The 26142-nt window shown below is 31.4% G+C and overlaps 1 protein-coding gene across 12 annotated transcripts in view; it reads left to right on the forward strand.

Annotated features, from left to right (window-relative positions):
- The window catches only part of LOC115210389 (bone morphogenetic protein 1), a 2987986-nt gene that overhangs the window by 2654439 nt on the left and 307405 nt on the right, over positions 1–26142 (forward strand). For 10 of the 12 annotated variants that reach the window (XM_029778966.2, XM_029778967.2, XM_029778971.2 and 7 more), the window contains one exon: positions 9395–9460. The exons of the other annotated variants lie outside the window; for them this stretch is intronic. In XM_029778966.2, the coding sequence (XP_029634826.1) occupies positions 9395–9460 (66 nt within the window). The remainder of the gene's footprint in view (positions 1–9394; positions 9461–26142) is intronic. 12 annotated transcript variants of the gene reach the window in all.

Genomic DNA, 26142 nt, shown 5'->3' on the forward strand with positions numbered 1-26142 from the left:
CAGATATATTCTTCATTTTATGATCCCATCTTGAAGTTTCTTGAAAATACTCTTCTTAAAATTTTTTTTGTTTCTTCTATGGTTATGATATGAATTTCTCAGGATTTTTCTCAAGCATCTTTGCTGAAGCACACCTGACTTTTCAATGACTTTTCACAATCATCTTCCACATTTCGCTTTAATATAGTAGCAATGGTAATTCTCTAGTGTTATGCGAGTAGATATTCATGCTGGTGTCCAGGATGTTGCTGGACCAGGTTTTGTACCTTCACTGAAATAATGCTGTCACTTTTTTTGATACTACAGTACCATTTAATTCTGTTAAGCCATAATGGAATCAAATGAACATGTGAACCTATTTTGTTTGTAAATGATGATAACATTAATACCATCAACAGCACAACAGTGAAGATGATAATTGTGTAAGTGATAATAACAATGATGATGATGATGTTCACATTGGTACTGACCTTATGATTTGTAAAATTTACAACAATGATTGTTTATAATTTGGTTTTAATTGTGCTGTTAATTCAATTATATTCTTGGAATATTTTTATATATCAGCAAAAGTCATCGAACCCATAGATTTACATATAACGGCATAGATTTTGTAATACCAGTTAATTTTTTGAAATTGAAGCATTATTATTTCTGTTTTATAAAGTCAAATTTGATATATAATAACCATTTAGAATCTCCCCTGTATTCTTTTTTAACTGCCATAATAACAGAATCCATAATCCAGTGCGCGGATTTGGTAGACAGAAACTGAAAGAACTCCATATATATGAGTTTAAAGGGATATGTTATCCTGGCGGTAACCATGTTTCTTCTCAAGTTGGTTTCAAATGCTGGCTAACCACAACAGTCCTTAGGTGGTATCCAAGCTAACAATAAGCTGTTAGGCTCTGGTAACTTTTCTCACTGAGTAAATCCGATTTTCCTGTTCAGGGTTGCATATGTTCTGTAGAGTAAGTAATAGTATTAATAACGATGAAGAGAACAGAGGTTTTTCATATCTATAATTTTGTTTAACAGTTAATTACAGCATTGGTAAATGCTGTAATTAACTGTTAAATAAAATTATGTATGTAAAAATTCTCTAATCTCCTAATCATTATTAATACTATCTATCTATTTATCTCTCTCAAAAAAAAAAAAAATATATATATATGTATATATATATATAAACTACTCCCTTTCGAAATTATCCCTAATAGTGGTTTGGAGTTTAACTACTCCTTCTAGCAGCTCAGATGTCCTGTTATGGTCATCTCTTAAGTGTTTAAATGTGCACTGTGTTTTTATATGTGTATTTTTATATAGTCTATTGGCTAGTTTTTTTCTCTCGCTAGACCACTGGTAACAAAGAAATAGAAATTTCCTAAATTTTTTTTTCTAACCTGGAATTTATTAATATATTTATCATAAGAGATATATAATGTCGTGTCTTTCTCAGTGTTTGTCCCCAGCTACGACATGAGCGGTGCTGGTTTGTTTACATCCCCATAACTTAGCTGTTCAGCACAAGATAGAGTAAGTACTAGGTTTAGAAAAAAAAGTTAGTACTGGGGTCAATTTGGTTGACTAAAGACACAAAACAGTATCGTCGCAACCTTATGACTACTCCCCCTCGTTCTTCCCACTTACTCTCTCCTCTTCTTCTTCTTCTTCTTCTTCTTATCCTTCATCCTCCTACCACTAGCACAATTCTACTACTACTATAACTCTACTACTACTACTGCTCTCCAGTATATGAGCTTTATACTATGATTCGTTGTTCTGCAAATATTCCGAACTGTAGGTCTGTGAGAGCGTGTAGAAAATGAAACAAGAGTGTATTCTTTTGAGAATTAAATTTTCCCATGACGTCATTAAATTGGTTTGCGAGATCAATAATATTCTCTTCGGCCGCTTCTAATTACGCGTTTTACTAATGAGAGAATGGAACAATATATTTGCATCAATTTTCCTGCTATATGGCTATATATCTCTTATAGAAATCATTAATGAACAAATAATAGGCTTTAAAAAATAAAAAAAACGAGAACACATGGAGTGGGAGGAGTAAAAAAAAAAAAAATCACACTTTCACACGGAATAAAACTCAACTATATTCTTAGCGACGTAACGATACGCATACAAATCAAGGGACGCTACTCATAATTTGTGCTGAGAGTTATATCTCGTGTTCCCATCGCTATACGGAAGATACGTGTAGCATATTTTAGTACTTCCAGCATAACATATTCCGTATCTTACCACAATATCATACTGCTGGAACTATTAATGATAATAGTTGCAAACATGTCATTTTTTTTTTTGTTTTTATAAATTTCTAATCTTTCTTTCTTCTCATCCTGTTTTATGTAAACCTTCACACAATATCTAACTGGTATTTAAAAAAAAAATATCTTTCGTCATCCAACACACCTGTAACAAATAAACAAAATCATCATCATTATCAAGTCGGCCAAGTTGGCGTGTCGGACAAAATACTTAGCGGTTTTTCTTTCGGTTCTTTTACGCTCCTAGTTCAGATCCCACATTTCATCTTCTCATAGTCGATAAAATAAAGTATCAGTCAAATGCGGGACTTCATATAATCGACATGTTCCCTTCTCCCAAATTGTTGAGTTTGTATCAAAGTTTCAATGAATTATCATTACATACATACTACAAGTGTATTGTGATAGTCATGGTAGTAATTTAAAGCACAGACATAAGGCGTTGTATTTCATCATTGCATATGTGGATTATAGATGTTTGATCAAGTAATATAGTATATTATAGAATATAAGCCGATATAACCACACACACACACACCATCATCATCAGAATTTAATGCTCGTGTTCCATGCTGACGTGGATTGAACTCTGGGTCTGTGTGTTTCTATCTGTATCTACGTGTTTGTTTGATGATCATTATGATTCTACATCAGTGCAGTTTCTTCAAGTTCATTGCACTACAACAATTCAAATCCCTAGCCAAACAATACAAATATAAAAAGAAAACAACATTTGACTGATCCTTTTTGAGCGATGCTTTATTTATGTGATATAAAAATATATTTACATACACACACACACACACACACACGTGCCATGAAAGAGCATAAACAATTTAAATACACATACTAGGTGATTACTTCTAGTAATTTATTTAGTTTTAATTGTAGCATAATCCATTGATAAGTGTTGAAGTACAAAGCTATTTCTTGTAAATATTAAGTCCTACCATTCTTGTAGGTATCATATATTCGTTCTATTTGTTTCATTCACTGAAATCAGTCTTTCACAAGGCATAAATCGAATAGAACATTATAGTAATTCATTATATTAATTACATTGACCTTTCAACGAAGTATTGCCTGGCCATCCTGGTTGTAACTTTAGTTTAATAATTCTTCTCTTGTTTATTACATTCGATAACCTAAAACATGTTTAATTCTCATCTGTTAGAAGGTTTATGGCTTCTTCTTGTTGAAGATGATGATGATGAATTAGTAGTAGTAGTAGTAGTAGTAGTAGTGTGTGTGAGAGACGTACGTGCTCACATGTTGGTGAATGTATGGAATTACTGATGTATTTGTTTGTATAATTCAAAGAGCGAACAGTAATGGTCCAATAGCAAAAATATTAAATGTAGGGATTCATGGAACTTGTGTTTCTTTACTGTATGAATTCACGAACTTCTAAACCTATGTATATATATATATACCCATGTATGATTGTGCGTTTAGTTGCGTGTAGGGGAATGAGAGAGAGTAAAATACAGTTCTTTGATTTTTTTTTTTTTTTTTTCATGTTTCTCATCGAATTGTAGCTATAAAAATTATGTTAGTTGCTGCAGACACGCATTTAGCTAGCTTCTATATTTGATTTGAAACATTTGAAATAATTTCTTTTCAGTGAACATTTTTCATACCAAATACATTATCATTTAAATTCATTATTCTAAGTTTCAAATATGAATTTTTAGAAATTTAAAAAATTATTTTTCGACAAAACAACTCTGCTTGTATTAAATTTAATCCTGACTAAAATCAAACATTTTTAAAGGAAGGAATGATTTCTGTTTGTTTGTTTTATGTTTTTTTTTTTTTGAGAGAGAGAGAGAGGTAAAGGGTTAATTTATTTTCTAAGTTCAAAGAGTAAGAAATTGACTGGAAAAATTTATTTCTCGAAAGATATTTTTTTTAAAACCTAGTGAATTCAGTTTTATAAGTAATGTTCGTTCAATTTATCTTTCCTATTCTCCGGTAATAACTACTGCACAGAACACCATATCTAAGGGAGACAACCAAACTTAACTTATATGGTGATCGAGAGTTATTTCCCTTTGATGTGTTTTCTACATTTTGGCTTTAGGAGACTTCAATTTAATTTTTTTTTTTCCGCCTTACAATATTCTTTTAGGGGCACTTATCTATGTTAGAAATTTTAATTTAGTAATCTTACCGGAAGCTTAGCCATTGTTAGCTGATTTGCTAGAACTTGGGACAAATAACTGTATAGCTGTTCATATACTGAATTTAAATTCTGTTCATTACGACTTTGCTTTTCTTTCGTTTATTGTCAAGTAAGAAACACCAATCATGTATTAAAATTCATATAATCGACTATTCAGAGATAGTGATCCACCGTAGGTGCAGTGCTACGATTGAAACCACTAAAAGGAACAAAATAAAAAGAACATTCCTATTTATTTTCGATACATTTCGGTAATTATGGAAATATATACGTATATGTTGTGTGTGTGTTTATATATATATATTATATATATATATATATAATATATATATATATATTAGCCTGCTCGCTTAGCCAGCGGGGTGTCGTCATTTGAAGGCTAAAAAACAATGCAAACGCATTGTGACCAGAGATATGTTGCAACATCTGATAGCCTGGTCGGTCACGGTGATCACGGTGATATATATATATAGTATTTAATATTCCTCTGATATTTTATTATTTGAATTGGGGTAACTGATTAGGATATCTGAACTTGACATAAGGAATTGTTTAACTTCATTTTATCTCTGCTTTATTCCTTTCACCAACCCCATCCACCCTTGTGCATATGCACAAGACAAAATCTCATCTCCTACTCAGAAAGGGATCAGTCTGATTCACACACACGCATATTATCCATTTTCCTCTCCAAGTAGCAGTTTATTAGTCAGTCTCGATTTTACAACATTATTATGCTTTCCTTGTTTCAAGACCATCAAGAACTAACATCTTCTGCTATAGGGAAATCGACAATCTAGGTTGTGAAATGATCTATAAAGTAAGAAAGACATCGATCTGAAGGCCAGGAGGTGGAGTACCATTGTCTTCAGTTTCATCCACCCCACTTCCAGAAACTCTTGCAGTATGACCAATGCCAAACTTCTTCATCCTTTGGATTCATCTGCAGTGTGAAGAGTAGGTACCAGCTATATGCTAATAGGTAGTTGTTTTGGAATAATTGTATTTATGTGTAAACCATAGAAAGAGATACCAAGACTTTGCCTCATTGATTTTTCATAGTATCTTTGAACTAGTGGGCTATGGAAGGAGACAAACATGGCTTTGAACTGCCATGATGCAGACAGCCAATGTCTTTTACAATCAGGAATTATCTACAGATACCATATATATATTTTAGTATGTATTTTAGTATTGAATACACAAACCTATGTTGCTCATAGATTTTCAATTCTCTTATCTACTATATTATGTCAATTAGAACTTTGGTGCTGGAACCTTGTGTATGATAAGTGTTTGTGAATTCAGTCTCAGTTGCAACACATGTTCATATACAATGTATTGATTATAAACATATTGTGGAAACTAAAACTATTAAAAACAATATATTCCTGAAAAGATTTAGTTGACAACACAAAAATATTCTTCCATTCAATAACTTACTTAGAAAAATGTCAGTTTATAAATTACTCATTTTGTCAAAACAGTCTAGAAGAGAAAATGACAAACTAACATACAAAGCAAAGAGGGAGACAAAAAGAGAAATGATAAGAAAATATTGATACAATCTATACTGAAACATCATAATCTCGCTTTTGTTCATAGCTATGATGCATTGATAACAGGTAGAGAAGCTTAGTTGAATTTTGCTGGAAAATTTATGTAATTCCGCAAGCATTATCATTATTAGATTTTGCTGTTTTCATGTTTTCAGTTTTATAAAAATAAATATACTGAGTTTTTGTGAAGGTTCAATTTGTGTGTATGTGTGTGTGTGTGTTTGGGGTGTATAGGCTATTCAGTACACAGTGCCTGATTGATTAGTAATTCTGTTTTTGTCAGAAGGATGAAAGATAAAATTGAATTTGCTGGGATTTGAACTCAGACTCCAGGTTATCCCTGATCGAACAGATCTATGATCAAAGATATTCCACTCTTCACTATGATTCTTACTCGTATATAATGAACTTATAATCAAATTACACAAGGTGTCTTTTTCTTGACTGTGAGAAATGATTTGAGAGAGATCTGGCTGCTATTTCTAGTAGTTCAAGTGAAAGGTACTATAGAGACCCCTGATTCCTTTGCTAGCTTTTTGGTACATAAGTTAGAAGTGTGTAACAGCTTATTAAAGTACTGTACAAAGATAATAAAAAGTTTCTTTCTTATTTTTTTTCTTAATTATCTAAGGAAAGCAATACACCATCGCTTTTTTCTTCTTCAGTGTATTTAGACGCAAACTTGATGCCAAAAAAGTAAGAATTCATTTGTAGATGCTTAATGCTATTTAAATTAGCTTATTAGTGCCATGTTTAGCTAATTTCATACTTTTAATTACACATAAGGAGATGATCATAGCATCTGAGTTGTTGATTTTTACCATCAATTGCTTCACTCCTGGAGATTCTAACCAAAACGAAGTAAAACATTTTCTTCTTTCCACTTTCATACTGGAAGGAATTGAATATGTTTTAATCATCTTGCTGTACTGTGTTTGCATATAGTTTATGCATTCTATCTGAAGTTATAAATTTACAGTTATAAACTACAGTTATGAATTTAATCTGTTGGCTTTAAATTTATATATATATATATATATCATATTTAAAAATTAAATATTCAAATCAGAATGCTCTTACACTTCCTGCAAATTCAGCTAAAAGAAAACATTACTTTATTTATTCAAATAAAAGAAAATCAATAGAAGTTTCATACTTAAGTAAAAATAAAAAGAAAATCGTATTCTTCATCATCCCCATCATCATCATTATCATCATCATCATCATCATCACCACCACAACCACTATCATCAAGTATGTTTTTTTTTTTTAAGTTACGTTAAAATATGTTTTTTCCTCATAGGGAGATAAATATCTTTGTTGTTTTCAAACATATTCTGTTTCATTTTCGAAAATCTGTTTTTAAATATTCAGTTTTGTTTCAATTGTGATTCTTTATATCTGTTTTTCTTTAATGTCAAAAATTTTTCAAAATTAAATGTCTACAACTTTTAAAAACTTGTTTTATTTCTTTATTTTTATTTTTTTATTTTTTGCTCATTTTATTAATTTAATTCCATTTCATGATTATCTCTTGCTGATTGAAATTCACAATAGATGAGTTTTAGTGCAGTTGAACAAACAACAATGATATCTAGAATTTTTTAAAATCATAGATAGCTTTCAAATAGAAAACACAAGTAATACTAATAATATTAATGATGATGGTGATAATGTATTTTGAATAAGCTCTTTGTTTTGGTAACATGATATTTTTTCCATGCTAATACAGATTGGTTAGTTTTTCAATACTGACAACCAAAAATTTGCTTTGATATTGCTCGGCAGTTGGTCAGGAAAACATATTCTTCTGTTCTTTGTAACAATTATTTTTGCATTGTTTTGAATTCAGAAAATATTATGAATATTGTTTGTATTTTGCGCCCAAACGAAATTTTTTTCTGTTTTGTATTTTTTCTTCATTTATTTGCAGATGCTCAAAACAAATTGTTTTGACTAATACAAATACACATTTTGCCTGTCACTGACATATTTTTTTAAAAAATTCTTTTCTACATACACCCTTTGTTTTTGTTTGTTTTTTCTTCCCTATTTCATATATTTCTTTCGTTTATTTGTTTCTTCTTTTTTGATCAATTTAAAATCATTGATTTGTTTGTGAAGAGTAAATTTTGTTTGTGTGTATATGCCTCTGTGTGTGTATGTGTGTGTGTGTGTGTGTGTGTGTGTATGCATGTGCACACACACACATTTTTTTTAATCATATGTTCGTTCTCATGTTCTTTATGATTATCTAGTTACAATCCCATCATGAAAGTATGAAGGTTAGCAATCTTTGTTTCAAACCCACAGGTTTTACATTCAATTATCATGTCATCTAGGTGTTTTTTGTTTTGTTTTGAACATATTTTTACATTTTGTCATATATTTACATCTGTTGCATACACAAACATGTGCACATGCACAAACGCATTCATTATGATGGTAAAACCTACTTGGTATCACTATAAAGAATTTCCTGTAATCCAACAATATTATTGTAGGAATTAGAATTTATTGCTCTAAACATTTTAATCATTTTTCCAAAAGTAGTGACAAACAGATTTCAATAGAATTAAGATTAAAAATATTATTATACTCATTATAAATATCATTTTGATTCTTATTAATAGTATGTCAAATATGTCACTAGGTATATGTATATGTGATATGTGTATGACTGGGTATATATACAAATTTACGATGTTTATTATTTGAAGAATACATTCAAATAATTTATGATGCATATCATGAATTGTCCCCACCCCTATCAAGTAGTCTTATCAAGTTTATTTGGTGCTTACTGATGTTTATGTACTTGTGTGTGTGTGAGAGAGAGAGAGAGAATTTATCAACTTTTAAGAGAACATGAATTTCGGATCTTAAAGCAGATAAGATTTAGATAATAGCATGTAAGTATTAGCTTTAAAAATCTCTTGGACAGAAAATGTCATGCTTATAGAAAATGAGGGATTGTGTCCCACTGTCAGCTTTCAACTTTCTCAATACATAGTGATTTTAACCCATTATTTATAAACATTAGCTTATCTAGAATGCAAATACGTGTGTATATGTGCATGTGTGTGAAACAGAGAATGTAAGAGTATACAAGTATAAATGGAAATACCTGGAGGTAGAAGCATTCACTTTTAGCACAGATTTAGTAATATATATATTACATATACTTATTCCTTCATTGTAACCTGCATATGTGTATATCTATATTATACAAAGTATTGCTTGGAGACACTGCTGAAACACGTGTCTACACAATGCTCAGAATCCATACATAACCAACCTCTTTATTTCCCACAAATTCTTAAACCACTTTCCATTTCTATGATGATTTCCGCCAACAGGTATGAAAAATTCAAATGCAGAGTCAGTCATTGAAAAAACTAAAATGCGTGATGTAAACGCTGCAGGTAAATATGCTTTGTTCCAGGTGCACGCCAAGCAGTCACAGCACCAGTTAACTAGTGCTCTGTTACTGCCCATGTTTAATTTATTTATTCATTTGTTTTTTTTTTTAATTTTTATTTTGATTATTATTTATTTTTGTCTGTGTATATATATCTACCTACCTCCCCTATTATCACTTGGTTGTAGCCTGCTACTGCTGTCCAGATATTATTATTTATTATTATTATCATTATTATTGTTATTATTTTTCATTTAGTGTGTCAAAGAGTTTTTCTTTCTTTTCTTTTAGTCAGGTTTTATTATAATGAATGTACTTTGTTAATTTGTTTTTATTTTACTGCTTTAGTTTGAACACTGTATGATGTAGTCATGTCTATTTTATTTATTTTTTTGTGGAATATGATTTCTACTGGAATTATATATATATATATGTATATATATATATACACACACACACTCATGCACTCATACATATATATCCACACAAATACATATATATACATACACACACATATATACACATATATACATGCATGTATATATATATATATACATACGTATATAGATATACACACATATGTATATACATACATGTGCGTGTGTGTATGCATGTATGTATGAATGTGTGTATGTACATGTGTGCATTTGTATGTGTGTGTGAGTGTGTATGTGTGTGTATATATATATATATATACACATGTATATACACACATATATACAGACTTATATACGTGTGTGTCTGTTCAAATATGCATATATATGTTGTGTATGTATTGTGTATGTAAAAAATATATATGTGTGTGTGCATATATATATATATATGTGTGTGTGTGTGTATGTGTGTGTGTATTTATATGTATTTATACATATATATATGTTTATATATATATATGTTTATATGTATATATATATGTGTGTGTGTATATATATACACAGACACAGACACGCGCTCACACACACACACACACACATATATGTATGTATATATATATATATGTATATATATTTATATATATATATACACATGTACTGTTATGATCCTTATTGTCAATGTTTGTTGAAAGACAAGTATTTTATTGAACTGTCTGTGCTTGGAATTTTGTCTCTGGAACACAGCATATAAGTAAATTAAATATATGTGTATACATAGATACATGTATGTGTGTATGTTTTGTTCTTTTCTTTTAGACACTAAATGCAAAAAACTTATGACAAAATATTAATACTTCTTCATTAAAGGTTTTAATAATTGCTGTTTTTTGTAGTGGAATCCTCATTAGTGAATAAGGTTCCATATACACTAATATACACATACATACACACACACACACACACACATACATGCATGCATACATACATACATACATACATACATACATAAATACATACATACATACATACAGGGAAATGAATTTTTCCAGAATTAATCTTAAATAATAAAGAAGTAAAATTATTCTACGCCAAATTTTACCCTAAATTTCTGAAAATTTGGGTCTTTTATTCATAAATTAAATCAAAATTTAAATAAAATACCTTTAAAATGTTATGCAGAAACCTAACCATATCTGTTGAGCACTCCTCTCATTTAAGTATCAGACATATGCTATGATTAAAAATGTATTGAACAAGTGTAAACTAGTTCAAATATATATTTAATATCTATCATATTTAAATTCCTTAGTTGATGAAAGAAAGAATTTTAAGTTTTTAATGAGCCATCAGCTACATCTCATGTTCATTCCAAGGAGCCATTCTCAAAAATCCATCTTAGTCCCATCCATACACTCGTGGTGATGTTTCTTTATTGTATCATTGCCTCTATTAATTGACATGAAGTAATTTTTGAAGTACTTTATATGTGTTACAGTCTAGTTGTATATTCCTCATTATTGGGTTACTTCAGATTTGTGGCAGAGTGGCAGTATGGTTTATTTACTTTTAACATAACACTGATACAGAACAGTGATTTTCAGCTTTCAAAGTATATTATTTAAAAAAAATAAATAAATTTTAAAATAAGACTGAAAATATTTCATACTGAATTGAAAGAAGAATTTTTTTATTTTTACATTTTAAAAAGTTTTATTATTTTTTAAATGTATTTGCTGTTATTACAAACTAATGCCAAAAACTGATGAAAGACATTTGAGTATGATTGAAGTCAAATCTCACTACAAGAGCAATTTGTATTAATCTCTTGTTGAAGGGACATATCTCTGATTGATTCAGTTTGCCTAACTTATATAAAGGAAGTTGCACTCCTTATTTCACAGTTAAGTGTTTAGTTGTAAAAACCAAGCATCCATCTGTAAAAAGATTTGCTCCTACAAATACACCCTCCTAGACATTCAAGTATGGATCTGAAACAGCAAAAGGTAACAAGAACAAAATAAGAAAAAGATGAATAGTTAAAACTGAATTATTTCAATTAAAACACGTTTAAATTAATGTTCAAAATTCTTAGCAGAAAAGCACCAATTTATCTCTGCGTAAATTAACCTAGAAATTAGAAGTAAAATTATAAGGTATTTTAATTCATATAACGAAGAAAAAATCTCATTTCATCTTCCTTTACATTCTTCTTCTTCTTCTTCTTATTATTATTATTATTATTCTTGTCATCTTCCTCCTTATCATCATCATCATCATCATCCTTATCATCTTCATCATCATTATTATCATCATCATCATTGTCCCATCTCTTCTGTTAAGGAATATTAGATTATATTTCTTTCCCCCAGTTAAATACTTATTTACATCTAATATGATGTGACAACTCTTTCAGGAAGGAGAGAAACTAGTAATTAACAAAAATTACCTTCTCTGTTATTGTATACCTGCCTTGACTTAAAAATAAAATAAAATAAAATAAAAACAAAAGGAAAGGCACATTCAAAACCAAAGAAATTATCTAAAATGTTCTTCTGGAAGAATATTTAAAGACATCTTCAACTGGACAGAAAATTAAAAAAACTATCACATATTTCACCATCACTTATTTCTTTTATTGGTTAATGTTTATAATATTACCCAGAAACAAAATCAAACAAAAAAAAATAATGATGCAAAGGGTGTAAAAAAAAAATATTTAGGAAATGAATATGAAAACAAAAATGCATGGAAATCAAAGGGGCAGGGGGACTTAAGAAATTCACAAGATCCAAGTTTTTCCTTCATAACTTTTAAGAAAATGGGTTTTTTTAATGAAATTTTATATAAACACCTTTCGAATGGCATAGATTACGATTATAAAGAAATTTGTGGATAAAATATTTTTTTGAGGGGATGGGGAGAAGACTTCAGAAAATTCACAAGATCCAATTTTTTTCCCTCGTAACTTTAAGGAATATGGATATCTTTTAATGAAATTGTATATATATATATATATCTTTCAAACAGCATGCATTATAGATGCCTAATGTACCACAAACCCCTTATTTTTGTTTAGAAAAAGTGGGGGGAAGGAATTATTGGCTGTTTTTGTTTTTTCGATAAATGATTTACTGCGACCTAATATACTACAATCTGCAATCTGGGATTAATATATCCAGTGATTTTTGAGAGGTATGTAAAAGATATTTTGTTTTAATATTATACTCTGACTTGATTCACACACTCACAAACACTAATATGGTTTTTGTAAGGATTTTGTATCACTCTTTCTCTCTCCTGTCCAGACTTTATTGCCACTAATTTTTATAAATTTGGCATTTTCACTTATTATTCTTTCCGAACTTGTTTGAATTTTCAATCTAATGTAATCCACACTCTAGAAAACGTAGTTCAGCAAAATATGATCTTACTGTATGGGTAAAAAAAAGGGGCTAATGCAGTTTCACATCTCACCTTCAAAAATTCATTTTTTGGGGGTTCCCCCACCCTTTTTTTTTCTGTACAAAAATAAGGGGTTTATGGCACATTAGGCATCCATAATGCATGTCATTTGAAAGGTATTTATATACAATTTCATTTTCCTCAAAGTTATGGGTGAAAACCTCAGATCTTGTGAATTTTCCGAAATCCTCTCCCCACCCCTTCGGAAAAGATTTTACCCACAAATTTCTTTACTACCGTAATGTATACTGTTTGAAAGGTATTTATATAATATTTCATTAAAAAAATCCATTTTCCTAAAAGTTATAAGGGAAAAACTCAGATCTTGTGAATTTCCCAAAGTCTTGTCCCCACCACCAAAGTCTTGTCCCCATTGCTTTCCACACATTTTTGTTTTCATTTTCGTTTCCTACACTCTTTTTTACACCCGCTTTTTTTTGTTTTCCGTTTCTGGGTAATATTGTAAGCATTAACCTTTTTATTTGTTTTTCCTGGAATTCTAAGAAATGTAAGAGAAACAAACTGATAAGTACATGTCTAAAGATTAAATTCAAAGGTTAAATATTAATACAAATAAAACAGAGGAAATTAGAAAGTACATTCATTCAAAGATATATTCTAACATTTGTCATAGTTGAAACAGTATTCAGTATTTAGGAATCTGGATTCATATGGTAAAGACAATAAAAATACTGTACTCATTTAACACACATACACACACACACACGTGCACACACTCTTCCACAATATACAGTTATCACATATAATCACATTAATCTGAATATTTTGTATATTCATTTTCTGTTGTATTCACTTTTGTTTTCTTTGGTTTATTTATTATTATTTTTTTTTAAAGTTTCACTCTGTCTTTCTCAATGAAATCTATTTTGAAACACTGATCATCTAGAAATGATGATGCTTTTGTTATGGCTCTTGTTCCTTGAGATCCAATTTTTGTCAATCAGTCTTGCACGCTCCAATCTTGAAGAAGTGATCTCTCAGCATTACTTCACTATTTTCAACATCACTTTTGAATTGTCAAACATTTTCTTTCTTCATTTCTTCTCACTCATCATCATTGTTGCTGTTGTAATTTTTGTGTGTTTTTGTACTCTTTCTTGTTACTGTTTTTTTTCTTTTGATTTTATTTTTCTTCTATTTACTGAATGGTGTTTGGTTGTTGTTTTACTTTAAGAAATTGTTGCCATCAAACATTATTTTATTATAATACTATTATGATTTGTAATTTCCCAACATTTGTATTATCATTATCATTTCAACTCCCAGTCATATTGTCACTGAATTTATTTGATATTCATTCATTTTTATCACATCATTAGAATCCATGTTTATTTATCAACGACAAATTCATTGGTGATAAATAATATAGATAATTGGAAAACTACTACTAAAACATCATGATAAATGATACAGCCAGCACAGGTGAACCAATGTGAGGCTGTGCTACACCAAGTTGATTATTTCAGCTGGTTAGAAATTTAGAAACCTAATTGATTACTGTCAATGGGGTTCAAGTAATTCAAATCTCAGCAACCAAACTAATTTAACTCATAAAACTTTGCACCTTTATACTTTGTAAAAGTATTTGTACATAATTATATGTTTATGGTTCTAGTTTCACAGACACTCAACTAGAATGTTAATTAGTCCCTGTTAGGTCTATTAAAAATATAAGATCAGAAATACATACATACCTGATTGCATAAAAGTCTGTAGAGTTTCAAGAGTCTCAATTAGTGATACAAGCCAAATTGTAAATGATTAACTTTTGAATCCGCTTGCCAATATTGGTTCTTATTAAATTAATATGTTTGTTCCTTGTGTGCTTTTCATTATTTCTTATTTTGACATAAAGATTTATGCAAGCAAAATTAAGTAATCAAATGAGTTTCAATACTGCTAATGAATTATTGGGTTTATCGGGCTGATAATTCAAAAATGTATTTTGTATGCACTGTATATGTTTTTAATTAGAAAGTTCAATTTTAATTCTCTGATCACTCGTTTGGCTGACTGGTGTAAAAGACATTCCACTTCCTACTTCCAAGTTAATGGTTAACAACAAGAAAGGTATATATACCTGTAAAATTAATTGTTCCAATGAAAAAAAACCATCCTACTTATACAGGTTTGAAAGATTAAAGTAAAATAACAACATATATTCTTATATATAACCTTTTCCATGTTATAGACTGGTTTAAAATTTTCTTGTGAATTGTATGTGTCTGTTTATGAATTTTCATTGGGTCTGCTACTTTGTTATTAATTGCTCTTTATGTCATCCTCAGAAATCTTATTCTATTAGAAATTGTTTGGTTTTTCAAGCATTTATTCAGCACACCTCTCTTAACTAGTTTGGTTATGTGACAGGGTTTGGCCTCAAGGTTGTGATACAACATTTTTTTCAATTTCAGAAAGATGAATAGCTAGGCTGATCCACTCAAAATTTGAAAGTGGAAACCTAGCATAAATTTGGACATTTAAAAAAAAAAAATTAACACCAGTAAACCAAAGACACACACATGTATTCTTGTATAAGAATAAATAAATAAATAAATAAATAAATAAATAAATAAGTAGAATAATTCAAAATAGGTCATCTTAGGAAGATAGAAACTGTTTGGAAGTTTGTTTTATTTGAAAGGTGTAACCTTATCATACAGTCTCCTCCTGAGTTTGCCTGCAGACTGTGAGTGTAAGTGTCTATAGAAAACCCAGGAACTAACACTATAAGTCAGTGTATCGAATAAGTTACCATTGAAATAAAAGAAATAGACAATACTTTTATTCAGTGTGGTTTATTTTCATACCAATTTATATTCTTCATGCACTGACTATCCTTCATGTTCAGAAATGTTCCCTTTAGCTGTCTTATCTCACTGTAATGGCTATACTCAATAGAATCATGTCTCCACACTGTAAAAGTGCTCCTATGACATTTTCCCCTGTTACCCCCCCCCCCCCCCCCCCCACACACACACATTTTTCTCTCCTTCTCCTTCTTACTGACACATGCACACAAGCACATGTGAACACACTTGTATGCACAAGTATAACAATAGTATTTCATAGAAATCTAGGTTTCACTGTGTTTCATGACAAAGGAGATCTAATGAAATTCTAAACTAGAAAATAAATGAATAAATATATCAGAAATAATGTATTAAAGAAAATATGCTACAGTATAACAGCACTGCATTTTTTTTCCTGTTTTCTTTTACTTCTACTACTTTTTTTTTAACCATTTATGAAAATTTTCTTTCTTTTTTTTTTGCATAACTCATATTTCAATCTGCTTTGCAAAAGCTGTTTTACCAAAGTAAAAATACACACACACACACACACACTCACACACACATACTCAAGCAATTGGGGAATTGATTTATAGAGTACAGAAAGGCAGCATAGTCCGCTTAGTTATTGAATTTGTTTCATGCTAAATAGTTGAAGCCATAAAATTTGGTTGTTCTTCCCTTCTTTATAATTCTATAGCAACCATTGACATATTTTCCCCTGGACTCTGAAAATCCTGAATTGTTTTTGCATTTTCTCTTTTGATATTTTCTATTTATAAGTTTTGTTTTTAATATTCTTAAACAGTCCCTTATTTCCCTTAAAAGAGATCTATGACTACATGCTGTGAGATATAGCCTGTAATCCAAATTTTAATTCCTACAAAGGCAATCTTTTCTTAGATTCCTATGCACATTTTATTCTTGCATTTTTTCATTTTTATGTTCTTTTTTTTTTCTTTTGTTCTTTTCTCCCCATTCTTTCCCCTGAAATAATTTCAGGCCAATAATTGAATTTTCTTCAACTTTTAATACATAGCATTAATTTTAGCAGAGAATTTTCAATAGAGTTCTTTGGAATTTGAAAACAAGGATTAAAATTTTGCAGATGAAATAAAATCCAAAAGATAATAATAGTAATAATGATAATAATAATAATAATAATAATAATAATAATAATAATAATATTATATGCTCACAGGCATTAATGTGTGTTTAAGAAGCTCACTTCACAACATCATAGTTTCAGGTTCATTCCTACTGTTCAGAACCTAGTGTGTGTGTGAGTGTGTAGGATTGTGTGAGAGATGGAGAGAATTGGTGTATTTTTGAGAGGATATCACTGAAAACCTATGTATGTATTTTGTAGCTAAATGGACAGGGCAGAAATTCAGTTAGAACAATGTTTGTGATTTAACTGCTGGAAATGAATTAAATTGTTGTTTTTATGCATCATTCATGCTATTAAATTGTAAGCATGCAGCATTCTCAAGCACACTGGCCACTGCATGACACCCTGGAGCAAGTGTCATTTATTATAACTGTGAACTGACTAATCCTTTGTAAGTGGTATTAGCAAATGGTATCTGTATGGAATGACATCATTCATATCATCATCATTATCATTTAATGTCCACTTGTCTTTGATTGCATAAGTTAGACATTAGGTGGTGAGCTGGCAGAACCGTTAGCATACCGGGCGAAGTGCGTAGCTGTATTTCGTCTGCTGTTACGTTCTGAGTTCAAATTCCACCGAGGTCGACTTTGCCTTTCATCCTTTTGGGGTCGATAAATTAAGTACCAGTTATGCACTGGGGTCGATGTAATCTGCTTAATCCGTTTGTCTGTCCTTGTTTGTCCCCTCTATGTTTAGCCCCTTGTGGGTAATAAAGAAACAGATTGCATAAGTTAGACAGAATCTGTTGAGGTGGATCTTCTGCATTGAGATGCCCTTCCTAATGTAATCTTACCCCATGGTCATTCACTTTCCATGGAAGACTAGAAATGAAGAATGCCACTCTTGCATGACAGTGATACTTGCTTACAACACATTGGAAGAGGAAATATCTCAAAGAAATGGGAACTGAGTGGGACACTGTTCACAAGGTTCAGTTGCCTGATATGACCCGAGCATATATAGACAAACTGATGGATGTATTGACATGCTGCAATGGTGAAGGCCTCCACAGCTACCCTGAGTGGTGAGGAAAGATGAAGTAAGCCATAGTTAGATTTCATTTGTTGATCCTCTTGAATAATCCAGGGCTTATCAGAAAAACTTGAAATAATCCAAAAAATGCTGCAATTATATAATTTTCTAATATTTTAAAACGGGAGCTGATTTTAACCTATCATCCCATCCTACACTGTTTTATCACTTGTTTTGTTTGTTTCTTTGCTGTCTTTTTATTTAAAATTTGTTTATTTGCCTAGTTGTTTATTATTCTTATTTTTACTGCTGTTTTTCATAGTTTTTCACTCATTACTACAACTACTATCATTACCACCACCATCACCACCACTGCTGCTGCTGTCACCAACATCACTACTACTACTACTACTACTTTTCAGTTTTGGCAGAAGATTCAGTTTCCTAGTTTTTTTTTGTTGTTTTTTTTTTCATTGCCAGGTTTTCTGTGTCAGTGATTGGAGAAAGTCCTAAACACTTCAACTTATCATTTGGCCTAATCCATATTTCTAAAATTTTATTGAAAAAAAATAAACAAAAAAAAAGACCAACATCACTATCATCGGCATAGTCATCACTTTTCCTGTTTATGAGTAAATAAGTGAATTGATTAATTTAAAATAACGAACACATACACACCACACAAAATGTTGGCCACATTTAAATATTCAAAGATAATATATTACTAGATTGCTAAATACTGAATTGATTTATTAACCTCATCTTGTACTCTTACCATCTTTACAACATTTCACTCCATTCAATATATTTACTGATTTTCTTACGGTGCCAAATTTTCATATATGAAAATATTTCTGAGGTTAGATATTAAATTCAATATAATTTATCTACTTTTTATTTATTTTAATGCCATTTAGATATATTTCATTATAGACAGCTAGGTTGGATTAACCCTTTAAATGTGAAATTAAATTTCATGGTTATTCCAGAGATAAATATCTTCTGAACGTTTCAGGCCAATAATTGAATTTTCTTCAACTTTTGATACACAGCATTAATTTTAGCAGAGAATTTTCAATAAAGTTCATTGGAATTTGAAAACAAGGATTAAAATTTTGCAGATAAAATTAAATCCAAGCGAAAATAGTAGTAGTAGTAATAATAATAATAATTATAATAATAATAATAATAATAACATATGTTAACAGGCATTAATGTGTGTTCAAGAAGCTCACTCCACAACCACATGGTTTCAAGTTCATTCCTCTTGTTCAGAACCTAGTGTGTGTATGTGTGTGTGCGTGTGTGTGTATACATATGAGTATGTATGTGTATATATATATATATATTTATATCTTTTAGTCTTTTACTTGTTTCAGTCATTTGACTGCGGCCATGTTGGAGCACCACCTTTAGTCGAGCGAATCGACCCCATGACTTATTCTTTGTAAGCCTAGTACTTATTTTATTGGTCTTTTTTGCTGAACCACTAAGCTACGGGGACGTAAACACACCAGCATCAGTTGTCAAGTGATGTTGGGGGGACAAACACAAGCACACAAACGCACACACACACACACATATATATATATACATACATATACAACGAGCTTCTTTCAGTTTCCGTCTACCAAATCCACTCGCGAGGCTTTGGTCAGCCAGAGGCTATAGTAGAAGACACTTGCTCAAGGTGCCACACAGTGGGACTGAACCCGAAGCCATGTGGTTGGTAAGGAAGCTACTTACCACACAGCCACTCCTGCACCTATATATATATATATATATATATATATATATATATATATATATATATATTATATATATATATATATATATATATATATATATTTACATACACTCACATATGAATATATATGTGTGTGAAAAATGTAATTAGTATTTTCTGCAAGTCGTGTTGCCTCAGTAAACTTGACATCTTCCAACAAAGATAGATTGGCATATAAAACTGCTTGCTGCAGATAAGGGTAATGAAATTTTGAATGGATATTTCTGATTTCTCTAATAAATGGGTCAAGGCTTGGTTAAGTTTACTAAATAGGATCTACAATATCCAGTTTGTATGTTCTTGTAAAATTTAATTTTAGTTTTTTATTGTTTGTCTTAATGTAATATAGCATTTTGATTGTTCAGAGTATAGATATCCATTTGTTGTGTAGAAGCATGAAGTTAGCTTGGAGGGAAAAACATTAATAGCAGTCATTGTCATTCCTTGATATACTGGTGCAATGCCAGAGGTAGCTAATGACTTTCCATGTATCAAAGTTCAATTTTACTCTCTCTTAATTATCAATCCTAAGCAAGAAATATGCCTTTGAGAAAAATAACAAAAATAACTGAAAAACAAATACTTGTCTCTATGCAAGAGAGGAATATAAGTTTGCATGTGTATACATGTACGAGCATGTTTCCCACATACACACATATAAACATACATATATGAGTGGCTGTGTGGTAAGTAGCTTGCTTACCAACAACTTGGTTCTGGGTTCAGTCCCACTGTGTGGCACCTTGGGCAAGTGTCTTCTACTATAGCCTCGAGGCGACCAAAGCCTTGTGAGTGGATTTGGTAGACGGAAACTGAAAGAAGCCTATCGTGTATATGTATATATATGTGTGTGTGTGTGTGTGTGTCCCCAACATCGCTTGACAACTGATGCTGGTGTGTTTATATCCTTGTAACTTAGCTGTTTTTGGCAAAAGAGACCAATAGAATAAGTACTAGGCTTACAAAGAATTAGTCCTGGGGTCGATTTGATCGACTAAAGGCGTTGCTCCAGCATGGCCACAGTCAAATGACTGAAACAAGTAAAACATTATATATGTTAAGTGTGAGAATTCCACTTTAAAACCACAAAGTACCCAGCTTGATCCCACTGTATGGCACTTTGGGTGAGTATCATTTTCTATAGACTCAGGTTGAGTAATACCTCGTGTGGAATTTGATAGGCAGTAACTATATAGAAGCCTATTGTATAAAGACATCTGTGCACATGCACAAATACGCATGTGATTTTCAGAGGTATGGTTTAAAAAGAACTAAGTGAATAAAGATTGCATATTACCTCTGCAAAACTTCCAACCATGGCTATGAAAATCCAGTGTTAATTTTTGATGCTTCAGAGTATTTTTGACTCCTACTGTTAGCAAAGCTGGTGCTTCATAGTGCCTTTCCTCCTCCTCATCGTCATCATCCTTTTACGTCCGCTTTCTATGCTAGCATGGGTTGGATGATTTGACTGAGGACTGGCAAACCAGATGGCTGTGCCTGGCTCCACTCTGATCTGACAGAGTTTCTACAGCTGGATGCCCTTCCTAATGCCAACCACTCCAAGAGTGTAGTGGGTGCTTTTACGTGCCACCGGCACGAGGACCAGTCTGGCAGTACTGGCAACGGCCATGCTCAAAATGGTGTTTTTTACGTGCCACCTGCACAGGAGTCAGTCCAGCGACACTGGCAACGACCTTGCTCGAATGTTTTGTTCACGTGCCACCAGCACAAGTGCCAGTAAGGCGACACTGATAATGACCATGCTCAGATGGTGCTTTTTATGTGCCCACCGGCACAGAAGCTGGACAGCTGCTCTGGCAGTGATCCCACTCGGATGGAGCTGTTAGCGCTCACTGGCACAGATGCCAGTCATTGAATTTCGTTCGATTTCGATTTCACTTGCCCCTTGTATACACGATGTTAAGCTTGCCACCACTAGCATTATCATCTCTCATGAGTATTAATGTTCTTTATATATTTATAAATTTATTCACTTAGTTCATTTCCTCAATGCGGCTTGGGCACTGAAATGAATACAGGCATTGGTTGAAGGGATATATAGGTTTGTTATGAGTAGACTTGGCTGAAGAGAATCTAGTGCTTTTGGTGCTAAATTTGAGATCATGATACCAGATTAACTGGCATTCCTTCTTGCAATTTTGCAGAGGTAAGATGCAATCCTTATTCACTTAGCTTTTTGCCAATCATGCCTGTGAAAATATAATTTTTGTGACTTTGGAGTAATTTTTGACTCCTACTCTTTGCAAAGCTGATGCTTCATAGTGCTGGTGTTATATATAACTGTTATATATATATATATATATATGTATGTATGTATGCATATATATATATGCATATATATTTATGGATGTGTATGTATGCATATATATATGCATACATATTTATGGATGTGTATATATGTATGCATATATATATATATATATATATATATATATATATATATATATATATATATATATGCATGTATATATTTATGTATATGTATATATATATGCATGTATTTTTATATATATTTATGTATGCATGTATGTATATATATATATATATGCATATATATATATATATATATACATATATATATGCATATATATATATATACATATATATATACATAATATATACATATATACATATATATATACATATACATATATATATATATACATATATACATATATATATATACATATATATATATATATATGTATGCATATGTAGGTATATAGATATATATGTAAGTGTGTGTGTGTATATATATATATATTATATATATATATACAGATAGATAGATAAATAGATATATAGATAGATAGATAGATAGATGTAGATATATAGAAATAATGGAGATTCAGTTGAATTAGGTACTTAAGTTGAAGCACCAAGTCATTCCGGTATTATCCTCGCAGCTCAAAGTAAGGTGAATAAAATCAAAATATGCAACAGGATATCAAGTAGTGATGCAGTACAACTGTTTCAAGTCGCACCATTTAATTGAACAATGTGGTCATTACATCAATTTAAATGCAGTGTCATCTTTCACCTGCACAAATAAATGAATAGAAATTTAACTAGTAGGACACATTAATATAATTTTTCTCAAATATTTCAACAGAATAAGAAGATTGAAGAAATCAATGTTGTCGCTATTGTTGCTAGGAATCGCATGAAGCCTAGTAGGGTCACAGTGTTGCAAGGGATTGTAATTCATTTCGATATATATATATGTATAGATATGAATGTGTATATATATATATATATATATTATATACTCTTTTACTTGTTTCAGTCATTTGACTGCGGCCATGCTGGAGCACCGTCTTTAGTTGAGCAAATCGACCCCAGGACTTATTCATTGTAAGCCTAGTACTTATTCTATCGCTCTCTTTTTGCCAAACCGCTAAGTTACGGGTACGAAAACACACCAGTATTGGTTGTCAAGTGATTTTGGGGGACAAATACAGACACACAAACACACACATATATGTATACATATATACGACGGGCTTCTTTCAGTTTCCGTCTACCGATTTGGTCACAAGGCTTTGGTCAGCCCGAGGCTATAGTAGAAGACACTTGTTCAAGGTGCCACGCACTGGGACTGAACCCGGAACCATGTGGTTAGTAAGCAAGCTACTTACCACACAGCCACTCTTGCGCCTATATATATATATATATATAAAATACAAAATGGGGCAACAATGCAAAACATCCAAACAGGTGATACAAAAACTGAACAACAAAACATCCAGATAGACGATACAAAGAAAACAAAGATAGGTCATTCAGAGTTTTCTTTCCTCAGTCGAGTTCCAGATTATCTTTGCAGTTTTGGTTGGTTATACTTGAGATTGCTCCAATCAGGCCAGCCCCAAGGAAAATCTAATTTTGGTGGGAGAGTACCAGTCAATTAGATCAACCCCAGTATGCAACTGGTACTTAATTTCTCAGCCCCAAAATGATGAATGGCAAAATTGACCTCGGCGGAATTTGAACTCGGAACGTAAAGACATACAAAATACCACTAAGCATTTTGTCCAGTCTGCTAATGGTTCTGCCAGCTTGCCACCTTACAATTATAGATTATATTGTTACAATCTCTGAAGTACTAAAGATGTAATACACATTTAGAATAACGTGAAAAAGTTGAATAAAAAAAGGGTAATAATCATAGATGCATTCTAGTTTTTTTTCTTTTCAAATTGTTAGTATTCTAATTGTATTAAAGCTATGATTTGATCTGTCATTATTGTCATCTACTGCTCCAAAATTATATTAACCTCTTTGCTGTATGTAGTTATATTTTCCAATGAGAGAGAATGGCATGGCCATAGTTTTGTAGTTTTCATTAGAATTATATTGATTCTTATATTCAGGAGTTCAAGACAATTGGATTGTTGTGACTATATCAGTTCCTCCCTATTGCAAAATGAATTGGGACATGATGATGTGAGAGTACTTCTTATAACTTTCTCTTTTTATCAAGAAATGAATTATATATATATATATATATGTATATATGTATATATATATATAATATATATATATATATATTGTTTCTGTTTTTGATAGTTGATCATGGTTTTTATGGCTTACTGGCTTTGTACAGAAACCAGTCTGAAATTGATTTTTGCTAATGTCTGGAAATTAAAGACAAAAGTCAACTGGTCTTTATAGCGTTGAGCAGTGATAAAAGTTAAACATTATGCTGTGAGGTGACTGCCTACTTAAAGATCTAGATAGCAATAATCTATTAATTATTATTATTATTTAGGTGGTGAGCTGGCAGAATCATTAGTGTGCCGTGCAGATGCTTTGTGACATTTCATCCGTCCTTATGTTCTGAGTTCAAATTCCATTGAGGTCAACTTTACCTTTCATCCATTCAGGGTCAATAAAATAAGTAACATTTATGCACCAGAGTCAATGTAATTGACGTGCCCCCTCCCCAAAATTTCAGGCCTTGTGCCTAGAGTTGAAAGGATTAATATTATTATTATTATATTATTATTATTATTATTATTATTATTATTATTATTATTATGTGATGAAAACTCACAGCTTATTTTGCTGGGTATGATGGAAAGTATCAGCTGTCAACAGCCAGCAGACTAAGGGGACACTTATTTACTGGTCGTGCTTCAAAAACCCTACAAAAAATTCTTGCAGTTCCAAACAATGCTGATTTTTGTAGGTGTTCTACCTTCACACTTGCACTAATCTTCTTTGACCATGTTAGTAGCTGAGTGCTAATACTTCCAAGTGCACCAATTACTATTGGCATCATGTTTACTCTCATTATTGACAACAACCTTTGTCTTTCCCACTTCAAATCATCATAGTTATCTATTTTCTCTTCTTTCACTTTAATCCTGTTGTCATTAGAGCATGCTATGCCAATTATCAGACATGTGCTTTCTTTTTTATTTACCACAACAATGTCTGGTTTCCAATGTCTGGTCAGGTGATCACACTGGATCATTGCATCCCATAGGATTTTGCAATACACATTGTCAGTGACTCCTTCCGGGGTTTTCTCATACCTTGTCTTTGCTCTTTATAGGCCATGATTTCCACAGAGCTTCCAATAGATCATTCTTGCCACATTGTCGTGACATCTTTTATATTTGTATTGTGCCAATTTCGGGCAATTGCTAATGATGTACCATACCATTTTACCCCTCTCACCACACATTATGCATTTGTCACTATCGGTAGTGTTGTCTATTCTGCACTTTATTATTATTAATACTAGCAGAAAAAAAACTGCCCTCTGGGTGGTTTTCTGCTGGCATATGTGTTGCACATTGATATTATATATACATATAGACATGGTACATAAATTGTAAAGTGAATTGATAATATGCTCATGAATTGAACACAGACTCTATTATAGTTTATTCTGTTATCAGTAAAATAATCTATGATGCATTTAAAGAAGATGATAATGAAAATTGGAAAAGAGATGAGACTGTCAAGGGAAAATGTTCATGAATCTTCACTTGAGTGAATTTGAAAATAAATGCTCTGGTGGGAATTAATTATATTTACCAATATGAGGAGTCGAGTTTTGCTATATTG

This window comes from Octopus sinensis, linkage group LG4 (genome assembly GCF_006345805.1).
Source record: "Octopus sinensis linkage group LG4, ASM634580v1, whole genome shotgun sequence".
NCBI lineage: Eukaryota > Metazoa > Mollusca > Cephalopoda > Octopoda > Octopodidae > Octopus > Octopus sinensis.